General features: G+C 42.6%; 1 protein-coding gene across 4 annotated transcripts in view; it reads right to left on the bottom strand.

The window, feature by feature from the left end:
* The window catches only part of SEC24D (SEC24 homolog D, COPII coat complex component), a 123,885-nt gene that overhangs the window by 50,175 nt on the left and 59,607 nt on the right, over window positions 1-14,103 (bottom strand). For all 4 annotated transcript variants that reach the window (XM_058666913.1, XM_058666914.1, XM_058666915.1 and 1 more), the window contains exons 9-10: window positions 5,137-5,275; window positions 200-315 (exon numbers count right to left, since the gene is read on the bottom strand). In XM_058666913.1, coding sequence (XP_058522896.1) covers window positions 200-315; window positions 5,137-5,275 — 255 coding nt within the window. The remainder of the gene's footprint in view (window positions 1-199; window positions 316-5,136; window positions 5,276-14,103) is intronic.

The raw sequence follows: 14,103 nt of genomic DNA, 5'->3' as shown, positions 1-14,103 counted from the left end.
ATTGTCCTAGTGAGTGCTTTGGCAGCTCAATCTGGTCAATGACTTGGAAGATCTGATCTCGTTCTTAGGCATTTCTATATCCCCACAGCGCCACCGAAATGCTTTGTCTAGGAGTCAAGACTTAGTTCTTTACATCTGCAAGTTATTCACTTGAATTTAACATCCATATGTAAACATTTGAAGTCCCGAGAGCACTTACTCTGCAATAATCCAAAGTAGCAACATATTCATAAGATCCTAGAGATAACTCTGGCTTCTCATAGTGGTCCAGTCTTCTTCCAATGTGGTCCAGATGTTGGAAATAGAATGGTGGAACTAATAAAAACAAAGCAAGAAAAGAAATCTTGTTTTCATAAATAGACAGCTTAATATGTTCTCAAAATTTATTATGGGAAGAAAGGAGTTAGTGTAAAAAAATGACACTTTAAAGCTGGAATGCAGTTTATGCTAAACATTCACTATTTTAAAAACATGCCTTGGAAAGTCAAGGGGTTTCTGAAAAAACACTCTTCACCCTTCTCCAAGTTATTGTTGATTAAAATGTGTATAATTTGGACTATTCTACAGAAATGAGATAAAAGTACTGGTACTTTTATTAATATCAAAATCCAAATTGTTCTGATTTATCTATTTTTAAAAGAACTCTGAGTTTTCTATCTATTTGAATTTTCAATATGCTAAACAGAAATAAACATTAGTTATTTGGACTATGCTATTAACAATAATATTTCTATGGAGAGATATCTTTATCAATGGAGAGTTTACATATAAGTCTTAGTTTTTTTTTCTTCAGTTCATTTGGAGAAACAGAGAGAGAGAGGAGAGAGAGAGGGAGAGACAATGTTTTCTTTCACTGGTTCACTGCTCAAATGCCTTCAACAGCCAGGGCTTGCCTAGGATTCGAACTAGATGCTGTAAATTCAACCTAAGTCCCCCAGTAAGGATCTAACTACTTGAATCATTGTCTGAAGCGGCAGGAAGTTGGAGCTATGAATCAAACCAGGCACTCTGAAATGGGATGGTGGTCAAGTTAATCACTAGGACAAATGCCCATCCTAGCACAGTAATCTTTTAACGCTTGGGTTTAAGAGTGGAAAGGATTACTGTATTAGGGAAAGACAACACCACTGAGATCTTAGCTGAGGAACTCTAATTTGATTCAAACGTCTAAGAAGGTTAGTTCTGGCAAAGACCTGGAAGTCACCCAATAGCCCAGGAACACTTATGAGTCACATACTGAACACTTGGACAAATATGGCTTGGTATCTGTGAAAATGAACTCCTGTTGCCCAGAGATTAACAGGGCTGGCTCGGAAACCACTGCCAACATGAGTATTCGGAAAAACTAGCAATGCTATGACTTTAAGTATTTTGCAAAGAATATTTTCATTTGTTAAAAAAACAAAACAACAAAAACACAGACGTCATTAATGCCCTCTGCTTTTAAATCAACAACTCAGAATGCTTTATTCTTAACTGAAAAACTGCCAAGAAATTATAGCAGAACTGTCTTTGGTGGGATTTTTATTCCTTTTACATCACTGTGGCTTGATTTTCCACATTCTTACTATATCTTGGCCATTTCTGTTGAAAGTAATTTTATGAAGTTTACATATACATATGGAATTCTGAATCTGAAACACTCAGTGTGTTGCAAAGATTAAAGAAATGTAAACTGACAGTCTCAGCTCAACTAAGTAAACAAACAGTGGAGTCCTAAACTGCTCTTCTGTTACATTTAGCTGAGACGGTGAATGTCGGGTTAACTCTCTAAGGGTGCAGTAACTTCTACAGACTATAACCTAGAATGCTTCCACATTCACACAACTCTAGGTACAATGAAAATCATTCAATTATATTTATTTGCATTCCATATTATCTGTCATCTTTTATAAGCCAAAATTTCAAGCCACACCATCAATTATGCATTGCTATATAACTCCTGTTTTCTGGTATGTGATCTGACACGACAAGCTTCCTACCAGACAATCTCTGAACACTCAGTAGAGAAATGAGAGAATCACATGGCCAAGATTGTGAAATTCTTTTTAATTCCATCAAACTCCGGTTTTCATTAAATCTAAAGGGAGAATGTAGTGGTCAACAAACCTAAGGGAATCTGGCTTCCTTATAGGGATACATATTTGAACCTACTATAAACAACTATTGGAAAATCAACATGGCAGTCTCCTAGGCATGGATACCTAGAAGAATGGGATCTGCTCTAAGGGATACAAGAGTTCTGAGCGCTTTCTGTCTCCTAGGAAGTGACTGGGTTCACTAAGGCCATGAGCTGACACTTGGGACATGTGGCTATGGAATGAACACCAACTGAAGATCCTTGAAGCTCTACATATCAGAGAAATTCCTGACAACCCTCCTAAGACAGCTGAGGGCTTGGGTAAAACACCCGAGGAACTGGGGAACTTGGTGTGGGACTTTGTTGAAATCAACATACATGAGGTAAACCAAAGCACAACGAGGTGGTGGGGAGTCCCTGAAATCCATGCGTATCTCTGAGTGATAGTCATGGATCTGATTGCAGATTTCTTCAGGAATAAGAAATAGACAAGCTCTTCCTCTGAGATAAATTAGGGTGCAGATCTAACTCAATCTGTTCTTATGAGGGCAGCCAACTTGCTCTGGGTAAACACTACAGTTGGCACAAGGAAAGAGTCATTCCAAGAGGCCCACAGTCTTTGTGAAGAGGATAGATGCTGGAGACTCACCTCCACAGCAAGGTAGCTTTAAGAGTTGCTCAAAGCTAGGCTGCCATATCTGCTGGTGCAAACAAGAGCCAGAATGGGTGCAGGCCAGCCAGGCAAGGCCACAGCAGAAGCTGGCAAGTGCCAGGACTGGGTGTGAGTCATGTCAGGTTGGACCACAGTACCCCCTGGGAGGAGCAAAGATCTAGGGCTGGGAGCATGCCTGGCATCAGAACCGTGAACACTGCCCTGGCAAGGCTACACCTACCACTGGGGAGCATGAGAACCAGGATTTGGGGCAGGCCAGGCTGAACAAGGCATTAGCAACTGTTGACCTATGTGAAGGTCGGGTCTGGGAGCAGGTTGGGCTAAGTTAAGTCTCAGCACTCATGGATATGCACAACAGCAGGATGGGATGTGGGCTGGGCTGGACTAGACCAAAGTAGAGGCTGACATATGCAAAAACCAGGGCTGCAGGCAGGCCTGGTGGGGTTTATTAGGGAGCACCCCAACTAGATGATGGAACCACTGATAGGTGTGAAGACTGGGTCTATGGCAGACTGGCTGGGTTGGGCTGCAGCACCTTTCAGTTCGCATGAGATTCGGGACTGGGGCACAGCTGACCAGGCAGCTTCATCCACCAGTATGTGCATTGGCTGGTTAGGTGACAAACTGAACCTGACCCTGCACTGGTTGGCGCAAATGGGAATCAATTCGGAGGTCAACCTAGGCAAGATTCCTTAAGGGACTCCCCAGTGGGACTACTGGACTCAGACCCTGGACACAGGGAAAATCACAGCATATGTGGGTCAACCCTGGAGTGGGCCTCCTCAGTTGCTGATGCCTGTGCAGTGGACAGCATGCCCAGATGCACACAGGTGAATGACTGCCAGATCATCTAAGTCATCAGGGGACACTGAGTGCCTTACCAAAGGATGGGAAGCAGAACAGGTTGGAAAATTCTCCTGGCCAGCATTTGGGCATGCTCTGGGTCTGTGGATGCACTAAGCTTGACTGTCAACCAACTGACCCTGGAAAGATTTCTCAGCCCTGCAGCGATGAAACCAACAACTTCTCAAAACTACCAAAATCACTCAAGCAACACCCTTGGAACACCCTTTCCCACATCAGGATCTCTAAGGAGTCATCAAATGACTGTCCTCCATCCCTGGGGTGCTGATGCAGTCTGACAGTAAGGAGTGGTCACCTCCCCATTCCCTGTGAACACACGAGGAAAAAAAATGCAACATCTGTCCCGCCCACCTTCCTCCATACCTGACTCCTCCCCATCCTAATCGGAGGCCCATATGAGTGTGCATCCCTCTCAACTATGTAAACAATAGTAGAAAGAAAATAAAAATGAAAAAAAAAAAGAGCTTCCTTGGGCCCGGCAGCGTGGCCTAGGGGCTAAAGTCCTTGCCTTGAACGCCCTGCGATCCCATATGGGTGCCGGTTCTAATCCCGGAAGCTCCACTTCCCATCCAGCTCCCTGCCTGTGACCTGGGAAGGCAGTCGAGGATGGCCCAAAGCCTTGGGACTCTGCACCTGTGTAGGAGACCTGGAGGAGGTTCCTGGCTGCTGGCTCTGGATCGGCATAGTATCAGCCGTTGCGCTCACTTGGGGAGTGAATCATCGGACGGAAGATCTTTCTCACTGTCTCTCCTCCTCTCTGTACATTTGACTTTCCAATAAAAATAAATAAATCCTAAAAAAAAAAAAAGAGCTTCGTAAAGGTCTTTATAAACAGGACTCATGATGTCAGGCTCTGGTCCTTGAAGCTGGCTAAAACCACTGATCATGTATGAGACAAGGAGGTGAGCAAACAAGGAGACAAGCTATGCTCACTCAAGGGAGAAAGCTAACAGAACCAGCATGCTGTGAACGCAATGCTGCAGGTGGAAAGCCGGATCCAAGTTCAGTCATCACTGGGGAGAAGCCAGCACCCACAGGAGACATGGCTTACAGGCAGAAAGGGTGTGATGCATTCCTGAGATCTAATTATCTGAAGGGAAGCTTGTCTAAAGCAGTAAGGAATACAGAAAAACTCATAGAATACTCATCCAGTCACCATTGTCTGGTTCAAAACAACACAAATCTATAAATGTAAGTGAGTATGATCTTTAAAAAAAAAAAAAAAAAAAAAAGTGAGTATGGAAATGTTCTTTGTGTGATTATGTCACATTTAGCGCCAAGGAATTAAAATATCCAGATATTAAAAAAAAATCCAGGAAATTGAGTAATAACTTATTTTTCTTTTAGCTTCCACATGGGGCTCAAGGAGCTACATATTCTAATTAGTTTTCTTCTAGGGAAATTATAAATATGAAGGTATTGCTATATCCGTAAAAAACCAGATTTTTAAAGTTAAGAAGTATGATATTACTTCATCTAATAAGAGCTCCTACAAAGAGTGTCTGAGAGCACTACTTACCATCATTCACACAGTTGCAAAATCCACACTGGTACCTCCTTCCTCCTTCGATGAACTGCATGAACGGGCACATGTAGGCCTTGCATCTGTTGCATCTCACTGGCCCATTCTCTCCGTGATTCACCAAGTAGAGGGGAGTCTAGGAAAAGCCAGTGACATTAAATCAATACATGAGTATAGGATATCTAGACAATGCAATTTGAAATGGCACTTACTAGGAAACTCTTAAACTTCAGCATTCACCAAGACAATAAAGATGCCTTTCTTGGAAACATGTAAATTCAGGGTAGTAAGATGCTGTGCATAACACTCAAGCAAAAGCTAATTTATTGATATCGCAGGAGCAAGTGCTATGGTATAGTGGGTTAAGCCACTGCCTCTGAATCACCAGCTTCCCATAGAGGTGCTGGTTTGGGTCCCTGCTGTTCTACTTCCATTCTAGCTCTCTGCTCATCTGCCTGGGAGAGCAGTGGAAGACAGTCCATGTGCTTGGACCACTGGGCCCATGGGGAGATTCCTAAGAAGCTCTTGGCTCTTGGCTTTTGCCTGGCCCAGCCTTGGCCACTGCAGCCATTTTGACAGTGAACCAGAGGATGGATCATCTCTCTTGCTCTGTCTCTCTGTAACTCTTTCAAATAAATAATCTTTTTTTTTTTTTTTTTTTTTAAAGATTTATTAATTTTATTACAGCCAGATATACACAGAGGAGAAACAGAGAGGAAGATCTTCCGTCCGATGATTCACTCCCCAAGTGAGCCGCAACGGGCCGATGCGCGCCGATCCGAAGCCGGGAACCTGGAACCTCTTCCGGGTCTCCCACGCGGGTGCAGTGTCCCAAGGCATTGGGCCGTCCTCGACTGCTTTCCCAGGCCACAAGCAGGGAGCTGGATGGGAAGTGGAGCTGCCGGGATTAGAACCGGCGCCCATATGGGATCCCGGGGCTTTCAAGGCGAGGACTTTTAGCCGCTAGGCCACGCCGCCGGGCCCTCAAATAAATAATCTTATAAAAAGTGAACTTATGTGATTAAAAAATGTATATCTAATTTACAAGCACACAGGAACAGGCATATAACTGTGTCCATGTGTAAACATTTACCTACATGTGTGAAAAGGACAGGAAATAAAATTACAGTAATAACAGTTAATTATGTTTACAGGGAGACCATTCTGGACATGTCGTATCATGCATTTTGCGGAGTATGTTCTTAGATTATCAATAAAGCAATGAACTGGCTCTGGTCTTAGAAGCTCTAGTTTTGTGTAACAGTCTACTATTCAGATAGTTCCTTCAAAGTATACAAAATACTTCATAAAAAATGCAACTATGTGAAAAAATATATAATAATGTCCAATTTTTTTAGACAAGGAAGTCACATCTGTTTTTTCTGTTACTTTATCAGATGTAAAATTGGTTAACAGAGTCCTCAGGACCCAGTTGGCCAGGCACTGCCAGAACTGTAAAAATAAAGTATTCAATTGCTTCTTCCTCATACAAATTCACAGAAACCATTGGGTAACCTTTACAGTTTGCAAGTGGAAAAGTTCAAAAGCTGACTTGTTTCTCAACTCCTGCAGTTTTCAGTATAAAATCATGAAGATCCCCATTTTTATAAATCTCCTTAAAGTAACATTTTTGGAAAAGCTTGAGCATTGCAGGATTAGGCATGTCAACTAAATCTTTCTTCAAAGATATAAATAAAACAGACTGTTATAGAACAGAAACCTGAAAAACAGGAAATGTGGGTTGGGATGGGGTCGTGGGGCACTTTCCCGCTCTTGTCCTAAAAAAACTGAGTGGTAGTGATGTAGCAGGTAAAACCACTACCTGTTTTGCTAGCATCCCATGTAGATGCCGGTTCCATCCTTGCTGCTCCCCTTCTGAACTAGATCCCTGTTATGTACCTGGGATAAGCAGCAGCAGATGGCTGAAGTCCTAGGACTCCTGCACTCATGGAGACTTAGAGGAAGCTCCTGGCTCCTGGCATTGATCTGGACATTATGTTGGTTTTGGGAGTGAATCAGCAGACAGAAAGTCTCTCACATTGTGTCTTAAAAAAAAAAAGAACACAACACAAAAGAAAAGAAAAAGAAAATAACTGCTAATTGTCCTTGATTGGAGGTTTAGTGTGAAAACTGAATACCTGCAGAACCCAGCATAATAGCACTGTGGCTAAATACTTGCCTTGCATGTGCTGAGATCCCATGTGGGCATCCAGCTCCCTGCCTGTGGCCCGGGAAAGCAGTAGAGTACAGCCCAAAGCCCTGGGACCCTGCACCCATGCAGGGGACTCAAGAAGCTCCTGGCTTGGGATTGGCTCAGCTCCGGCCATTGTGGTCACTTGAGAAGTGAACCAGCAGATGGAAGATTTTTCTTTCTGTTTCTCCTTCCTTTTATAAATCTGCTTTTCCAATAATAAATAAATATAAAAACAAAAAATAATAAAATTGAGTATCTGCTGAGATTTTAGAAAAAGCTGTGTGAGTCAGACAGAAAAAAAAACAACAGATTGAGTAAAATAACAAAAAGAAACAGAGAAAGGATAACAGTATATACATATTCAGAACTGTTTCCCAGTGTTCTTGCCCTGCACCCTACCACTATCTCTTGCCTCCAGCAAGCCAGGAGACTGGGTTTTCTTATTTTTGGTCTTTTCTGATCCACGGTTCTGGTGCCCCAAAGACAGGTTTTCAACAGACACTAAACATGTATACTGCAGGGCATTCTGCCTGGACCAAAATGACTGGACATAGGTAACTGCTATTAACATTCCCATCTAGAACAACTCGTTCTTTCAAAACCACGGGGTGCAGGACAGACTATCTTTAGTAGGGTGAGTATGAAACCAGCTTGAGCTCCTCAAGGCTAACTCGTTACCATAAAACACGGTTGTAAAAATGATTTAGAAGCCAGAGAAACTACCTTTCAAGAGGTTTTGACAGGTAGAACGGATTTCTAAACATGTTAAGAATTTAAATATATACAGAGAGATCACACATCAAGGCATACAATGCTCTTTTCCCTAAACTTTTTGTTGGAAAGCCATGGAGTAATAAATGTTAATTCTGCTTACCAGCTAATAAGAAATGAAGGAATAAGAAGGAAGCCGAAAGACATGAGACAGAGAGAGCAAGAAATAGGGAGATAGAGATAGAAATGGAGAGAGAGAGAGAGAGAGAGAAAGAGAGAGAGAGAGAGAGAGAGGTGTAGGACACTGAATGGAGGACTGGGAAAGCAAGTGAAAGGCAGATAAAATGTACTGACTGAGCAGGCAGCTTCCTCCACATGGCAAGTCCAATGACCAATCATGCATGCAGTCACTGTTCTGCTCTGTAAGCCTCGCCCCCGGAGTTCAGGAGATCTCTTGGAAGCTAACACAGGGAGAAAACCTGTGCTTTGCATTCACTGCAGCCAAGTTGGTTTCTCTGACCCTTTTCAAAGAGTTCAAAAAGCTATCATCAATCCCCTGAGAGAACAAAATATGACCCTATTATTTGCTAGACAAGCCAGATGTAATGGGAAGGGATGTGATCTTATTTTCAGTGCTGTGATTTGCTCAAAGGCAAGGCCAGCCTACAGTTACCATGAAATTGTCAGTAACAAACACCTAAGCATTCCAGTCCTGGCAGATTCCAACTTGCACATCTGAAAACGAATGTCTGGCAGTAAACTGCAGTCAAGTCATGGCTGTACCTCGGCTATTTTCACTGTTTTGGAAAGCCAGATGATGGATAGGTGAGTGAAGTCTTCAGACAACTGAGGTGACAGCAAAGAATGCTAAAAGCTTTTCAACTGTTGACATTCTATTTTCAGGCAACAGGACCGGGGTTTCTCAGTTACACTGTCTTGTTTCAGCTCTCTGGCCATGTTGAAGTGAATCAGGGATTTATTTCTCTTTCTTCTCCCCAAATGACTGCTTATCTCCTCCATGGTAATATGTGTGAGCACACATATAGCTAATCTCAGTTTTCTTCTGAGTTTAATCTTAGTGTATTCAGCTTTTGAAGAAAAAAGAGTATTAACTTTATTACCAAAAAAATTGCTAAGTTTCCCCACCTCTTACCAAGGCCAGTTTATCACATTTACTTAATAAACATTTTAAGATTTTTAAACATTTATCACCTCTAGTATGCCCCTTCCATGTTCTTTTTCTTTCTCTCCTAACTGAAAAAATATATGAAAGGATGAAGAGACTGATCTAAAAAAAATTACATGGCTATTCCTAGTTTCAGCCCCACCCAAGTGGCTTGCGTTTATACAACATGAAAATGATGGGAAAGCTGGGGAAAGGGTGGGTGGAGGGTAATTTTAACCTTTGGCTTCTATTTCTGGATTCACATGGGGTGTGTCAAATACTATATGGGTGCTATTCTTATTGAAATGCTTCCACTGAATCAAATGCGCTCTCATTCTGTTTTTATACAATGCCACCGCATTAATTTTGGACCATAAGCAGGATATCACACACAGGGAAATGAGGTTCAGTGTTAAAAAGTGATATAAATGATATCAAGATGAAATACCTTTTGGTTACTTTTCCATGTTAAAGAGGCAGACATGAGAAAGAATCAATGTCTTCTGATACAATTCTTTTTTTTTTTTAATTGGAAAGTCACATATACAGAGAAGAGGAGAGACAGCGAGGACGGTCTTCTGTCCATTGATTCACTCCTCAAGTGCCTGCAACAGAGCTGAGCCTACCAAAGCCAGGAGGCTGGAACCTCTGCTGGATCTCCCACATGGGTGCAGGGTCCCAAGGCTTTGGGTCGTCCTTGACTGCTTTCCCAGGCCACAAGCAGGAAACTGGATGGGAAGTGGGGCTGCCAGGATTAGAACCAGTGCCCACATGGGATCCTGGCGCGTGCAAGGCGAGGACTTTAGTCACTAGGCTACTGTGCTGGGCCCCTTCAGAAACAATTCTTAAAGTGTTCTTATAAATGTGTTGTCAGATTTCCAATAATCCTACCACTCTTTCCAGCAATTAACAGGTACATAGTGAGAAAGTAAGGATACTAGTTCTTTTTTGGTGTCTATAGTATAATAGAACAGAAAGGCAGTAAATAAACAAGCAAGCTAATTCATTAAAGCCATTTTTAGTTCAAACGATATTAAAACTTTTCACAGATTGTATTTCCTTAACAACAAAAAAAGCTCAATGAAATGTAGAAAAATCCACCATGACAGATTTTTATAAAGTTTGTAGGTTATGTACTCTTATTTTGGAATCTACAGGAAAAAAATCTGAATATATGGAGTTTGGTTACAGATTTACTGTTTGAAGAGAGTGATGAATTACAAAAGCAGCTAAACACCAAATCTGGAAAGATTTTTTAAAATGATGCTGTTTTATAGCATGGCTCCAGTAGGTGGCACTACGCAACTAAGAGTTAAAAACAAAGCTGTCTCATCAGCTGGCAATAAAACAAGGTAATAATGTGACTTCCATTTTAACTCTAGTAATACTTAATCAAACGTACAGCAGCTATTATTAGCACAAATTTAAGAATCTACACCTTAAAAATATTTTACAATGGTTCAAAAATAATTGTGGGCAAAACAATGAGGTTGAACATGTTAATATAGGCTATTTTACATGTTAATGATACAGAAATCACAATTAATTCATTACAATTAATGTACCAAGTTTATAAACATAAAGGCCAAGGAAAAAACTTATTTTAGAAGTGTCTCATCCTCTGCTGACTTTCCCTTGACTGTAGTGTAGGAAGGAAGCAGGTAGAACTGGGAGAGGCAGCCCTGGGTACAGGCAGCCCACGGGCAGCCTGGGGCAGCCACAGGCACCGGGAAGTGTTCACTCCTGCTGCCAGCATCCCTCCTGCTCGCCACAATGGCAATTGGTCCACAACAAAGTACAGGAGAGGGGAGCACTCAGCAGACACGCAGAGGAAGAAAAGAGTTTTTCAAGCCAACATGGTCCTTCCTGGGGGGAACATAAGATAACAATCGGCAATGCGGATGAAGAGCAGAGGGACGGGACAGCTCAATTCCAGATCTCAAGAACACGCTGAATTCCTTGTGGCTCATGTACCTCTCTCTAGCCAGGAGGCTGTTGGCGATTCTGCCCACAACCTACTCTTTCTTCTAACATCTACCCTCTGGCCACTGCTTTTTTCAGCATCAGAATTCATGTAAGTTGTAACACACACACACACACACACACACACACACACACACACTCACACAATGTTTAATCACCTACTCTCCCCTCTTTTCTTTCTAATGCTTATTTCCTAATTTAAAAAATAAAAAAACAGGGCCCAGCGGCATGGCCTAGCGGCTAAAGTCCTCGCCTTGAATGCCCCGGGATCCCATATGGGCGCCGGTTCTAATCCCGGCAGCTCCACTTCCCATCCAGCTCCCTGCTTGTGGCCTGGGAAGGCAGTTGAGGACAGCCCAGTGCTTTGGGACCCTGCACCCGCGTGGGAGACCCGGAAGAGGTTCCAGGTTCCTGGCTTCGGATCGGAGCGCACTGACCCGTTGCGGCTCACTTGGGGAGTGAATCATCGGACGGAAGATCTTCCTCTCTGTCTCTCCTCCTCTCTGTATATCTGGCTGTAATAAAATGAATAAAAATCTTTAAAAAAAAAATAAATAAAAAAACATTTTCCATTTTCAGTGTGTATTTCTCCTCCCCCTTTTCTTTTCTTAAATCCGCTCCTTCCAACAGAGGTCTCCAGGAAAGTAATTAGTGTTTTGGAACTTCACTGCTGTCCCCAGCAATCTTCTGTGTTCCTAATGCCAGAAGGAAACATCTTGGCTTGGCGGTTCCTGGTTACGGGAGAGAACGTTTTGCCTATATTGGGACCTAAGGCAGACAAGAGGATTCAAAAGCGAGGCCTGCCAAACCGTGACACACTTTCCTGTTGGATGGAGGACTGCATCCAGCATCAGGCTGTACTCCCCAGGAACATGATGTAAATCTCTCTGGCTGCCAGCAATGGTTTATCAACGGACTCAGAGTTTGGCACTCAGCTACGTGGGATTTGGAGTGCTGCTTATTTTTTGGGAACTACTTCAAGGGGAGATAGGGTAGTAATTTGGATTAATTGGAGGTTGTAAGCAGAAGCATGGAAACGGTATGTGCAAAGATAATCCATAGCCTGCGATGCACATCCACCCAAGAAAAATGTTAAACATTCAGACTATTAGACATGCCGGAGGACCAGCAGAGTCAGATTCCCGGGGGATTACCCAGCAGCTAGAAGGAAGAGAGTTGGTATCAACTGCACTTCTTAAAAGGCATTTCCACAGGAAAGAGAAACAAGAAGCAGCTTGCTTGAGCTTCTTTATTTGTTATTAGCACTTATGACACATCGCAAGGGTTATAAGGACAGGTCCATATCTATTATTGTAGATGCAATTTTTGGATGATTTTGTATGTTTTGTATGATTTTTTAAAAAATAAATAACACGTGGAGGTGGACATTTGGCACAATGGCTAAAATGCTGTTTGGATATCCATAATCCACAAAAGAGTGCCTTGGCTGCAGTCAGTCCTGACCCCACTTCCAATTCCAGCTTCCAGCAATGTGCACCCTGGGAGGCAGCAGGTGATGGCTCACATGGTTGGGTTCCCACCCCCATGTGGAAGATTGGGATTGCGTTCCAGGCCCCCTGCCCAAGGCCTCATTCAGCCTTAACTGTGGTGGGGCATGCGAGGAGGAAAACAGGCAGAGAGGAGATCTCTATCTCTGTTTTTATCTTTCAAATAAGATCAAAATAAAATCAATAAAACAAAAATATGAGATTGAAGAATAATGTTTTCTGAGAACTTTTTGAAGATCATGTCCAGTATCTTCAAAAAAAATACAGCTTGATAGTAAGACACTCAATGCATTGTAATAATTTCAGAAATACATTTATATTTTTCGATATGTTTTTGGGAGCAACTGCTACAAGCTGGCATCTCATATGAATGTTAGTTCAAGGCCTAGCTGCTCCACTTCTCATCCAGCTCTCAGTAGCAACGCCTGGGAAAGCAGCAAAAGATGAGCCCTGCCACCCATATGGGAGACCTGGATGAAGCTTCTGGCTCCTGGCTTTGGCTAAGCCCAGCTCCGGCCACTGCAGCCATTTGGAAAGTGAACCAGCAGACAGAAAATCTAATCTCAGCCTGTCTGTTATTCTTCCTTTCAAATAAAAAAAAACTTTTACTGTATGTTTAATTATTAATGATTCTGCTATAATTATGTTTAGATTCATATTAGATTCATATTAGACTTGAACATCTAATTTGGGAGTTAGTGTTTTGGTTTTTGTCTACTTGGCACCAAAAACTTCTGAAACTTTTTAACTGATCTAGATTTCCTATTTGTAAGATCATAAACAGGAGCTGCATGGTAATTTTTACTTCAAGACATTCTCAATTACAAACTCTCAAGCTGTTAATGAGGCACTGGCTAGTGGGGGATTCCCATCCCCGCTACTCAAAAAAACAGAAAGCCGGGCCCGGCGGCGTGGCCTAGCGGCTAAAGTCCTTGCCTTGAAAGCCCCGGGATCCTATATGGGCACCGGTTCTAATCCCAGCAGCTCCACTTCCCATCCAGCTCCCTGCTTGTGGCCTAGGAAAGCAGTCAAGGACAGCCCAAGGCTTTGGGACCCTGCACCTGTGTGGGAGACCCGGAAGAGGTTCCTAGTCCCGGCATCGGATCGGCACAGCACCGGCCCGTTGCGGCTCACTTGGGGAGTGAAACATCGGATGGAAGATCTTCCTCTCTGTCTCTCCTCCTCTCTGTATATCTGACTTTCCAATAATAATAAAATCTTAAAAAAAAAAAAAAAACAAAAAGCCAGCGATGTGAAGCGACTTGTATCATGAATGGAAAAACTGTCACTTGAATTCTCATTCATCTGTCCAATGTTTGCTTTCTTTGTGTTACTCATATAAGAAATGGCTTGCAGGAGTGGGGAGTTGTGGGTCCCACAGGTTAAGCCATTTGCTTGGGATT

This window comes from Ochotona princeps, chromosome 7, assembly GCF_030435755.1.
Source record: "Ochotona princeps isolate mOchPri1 chromosome 7, mOchPri1.hap1, whole genome shotgun sequence".
In the NCBI taxonomy this organism is placed as follows: domain Eukaryota; kingdom Metazoa; phylum Chordata; class Mammalia; order Lagomorpha; family Ochotonidae; genus Ochotona; species Ochotona princeps.
The sequence above is the reverse complement of the archived record's forward strand: the minus strand, read 5'-3'. Positions and strand labels throughout refer to the sequence as shown.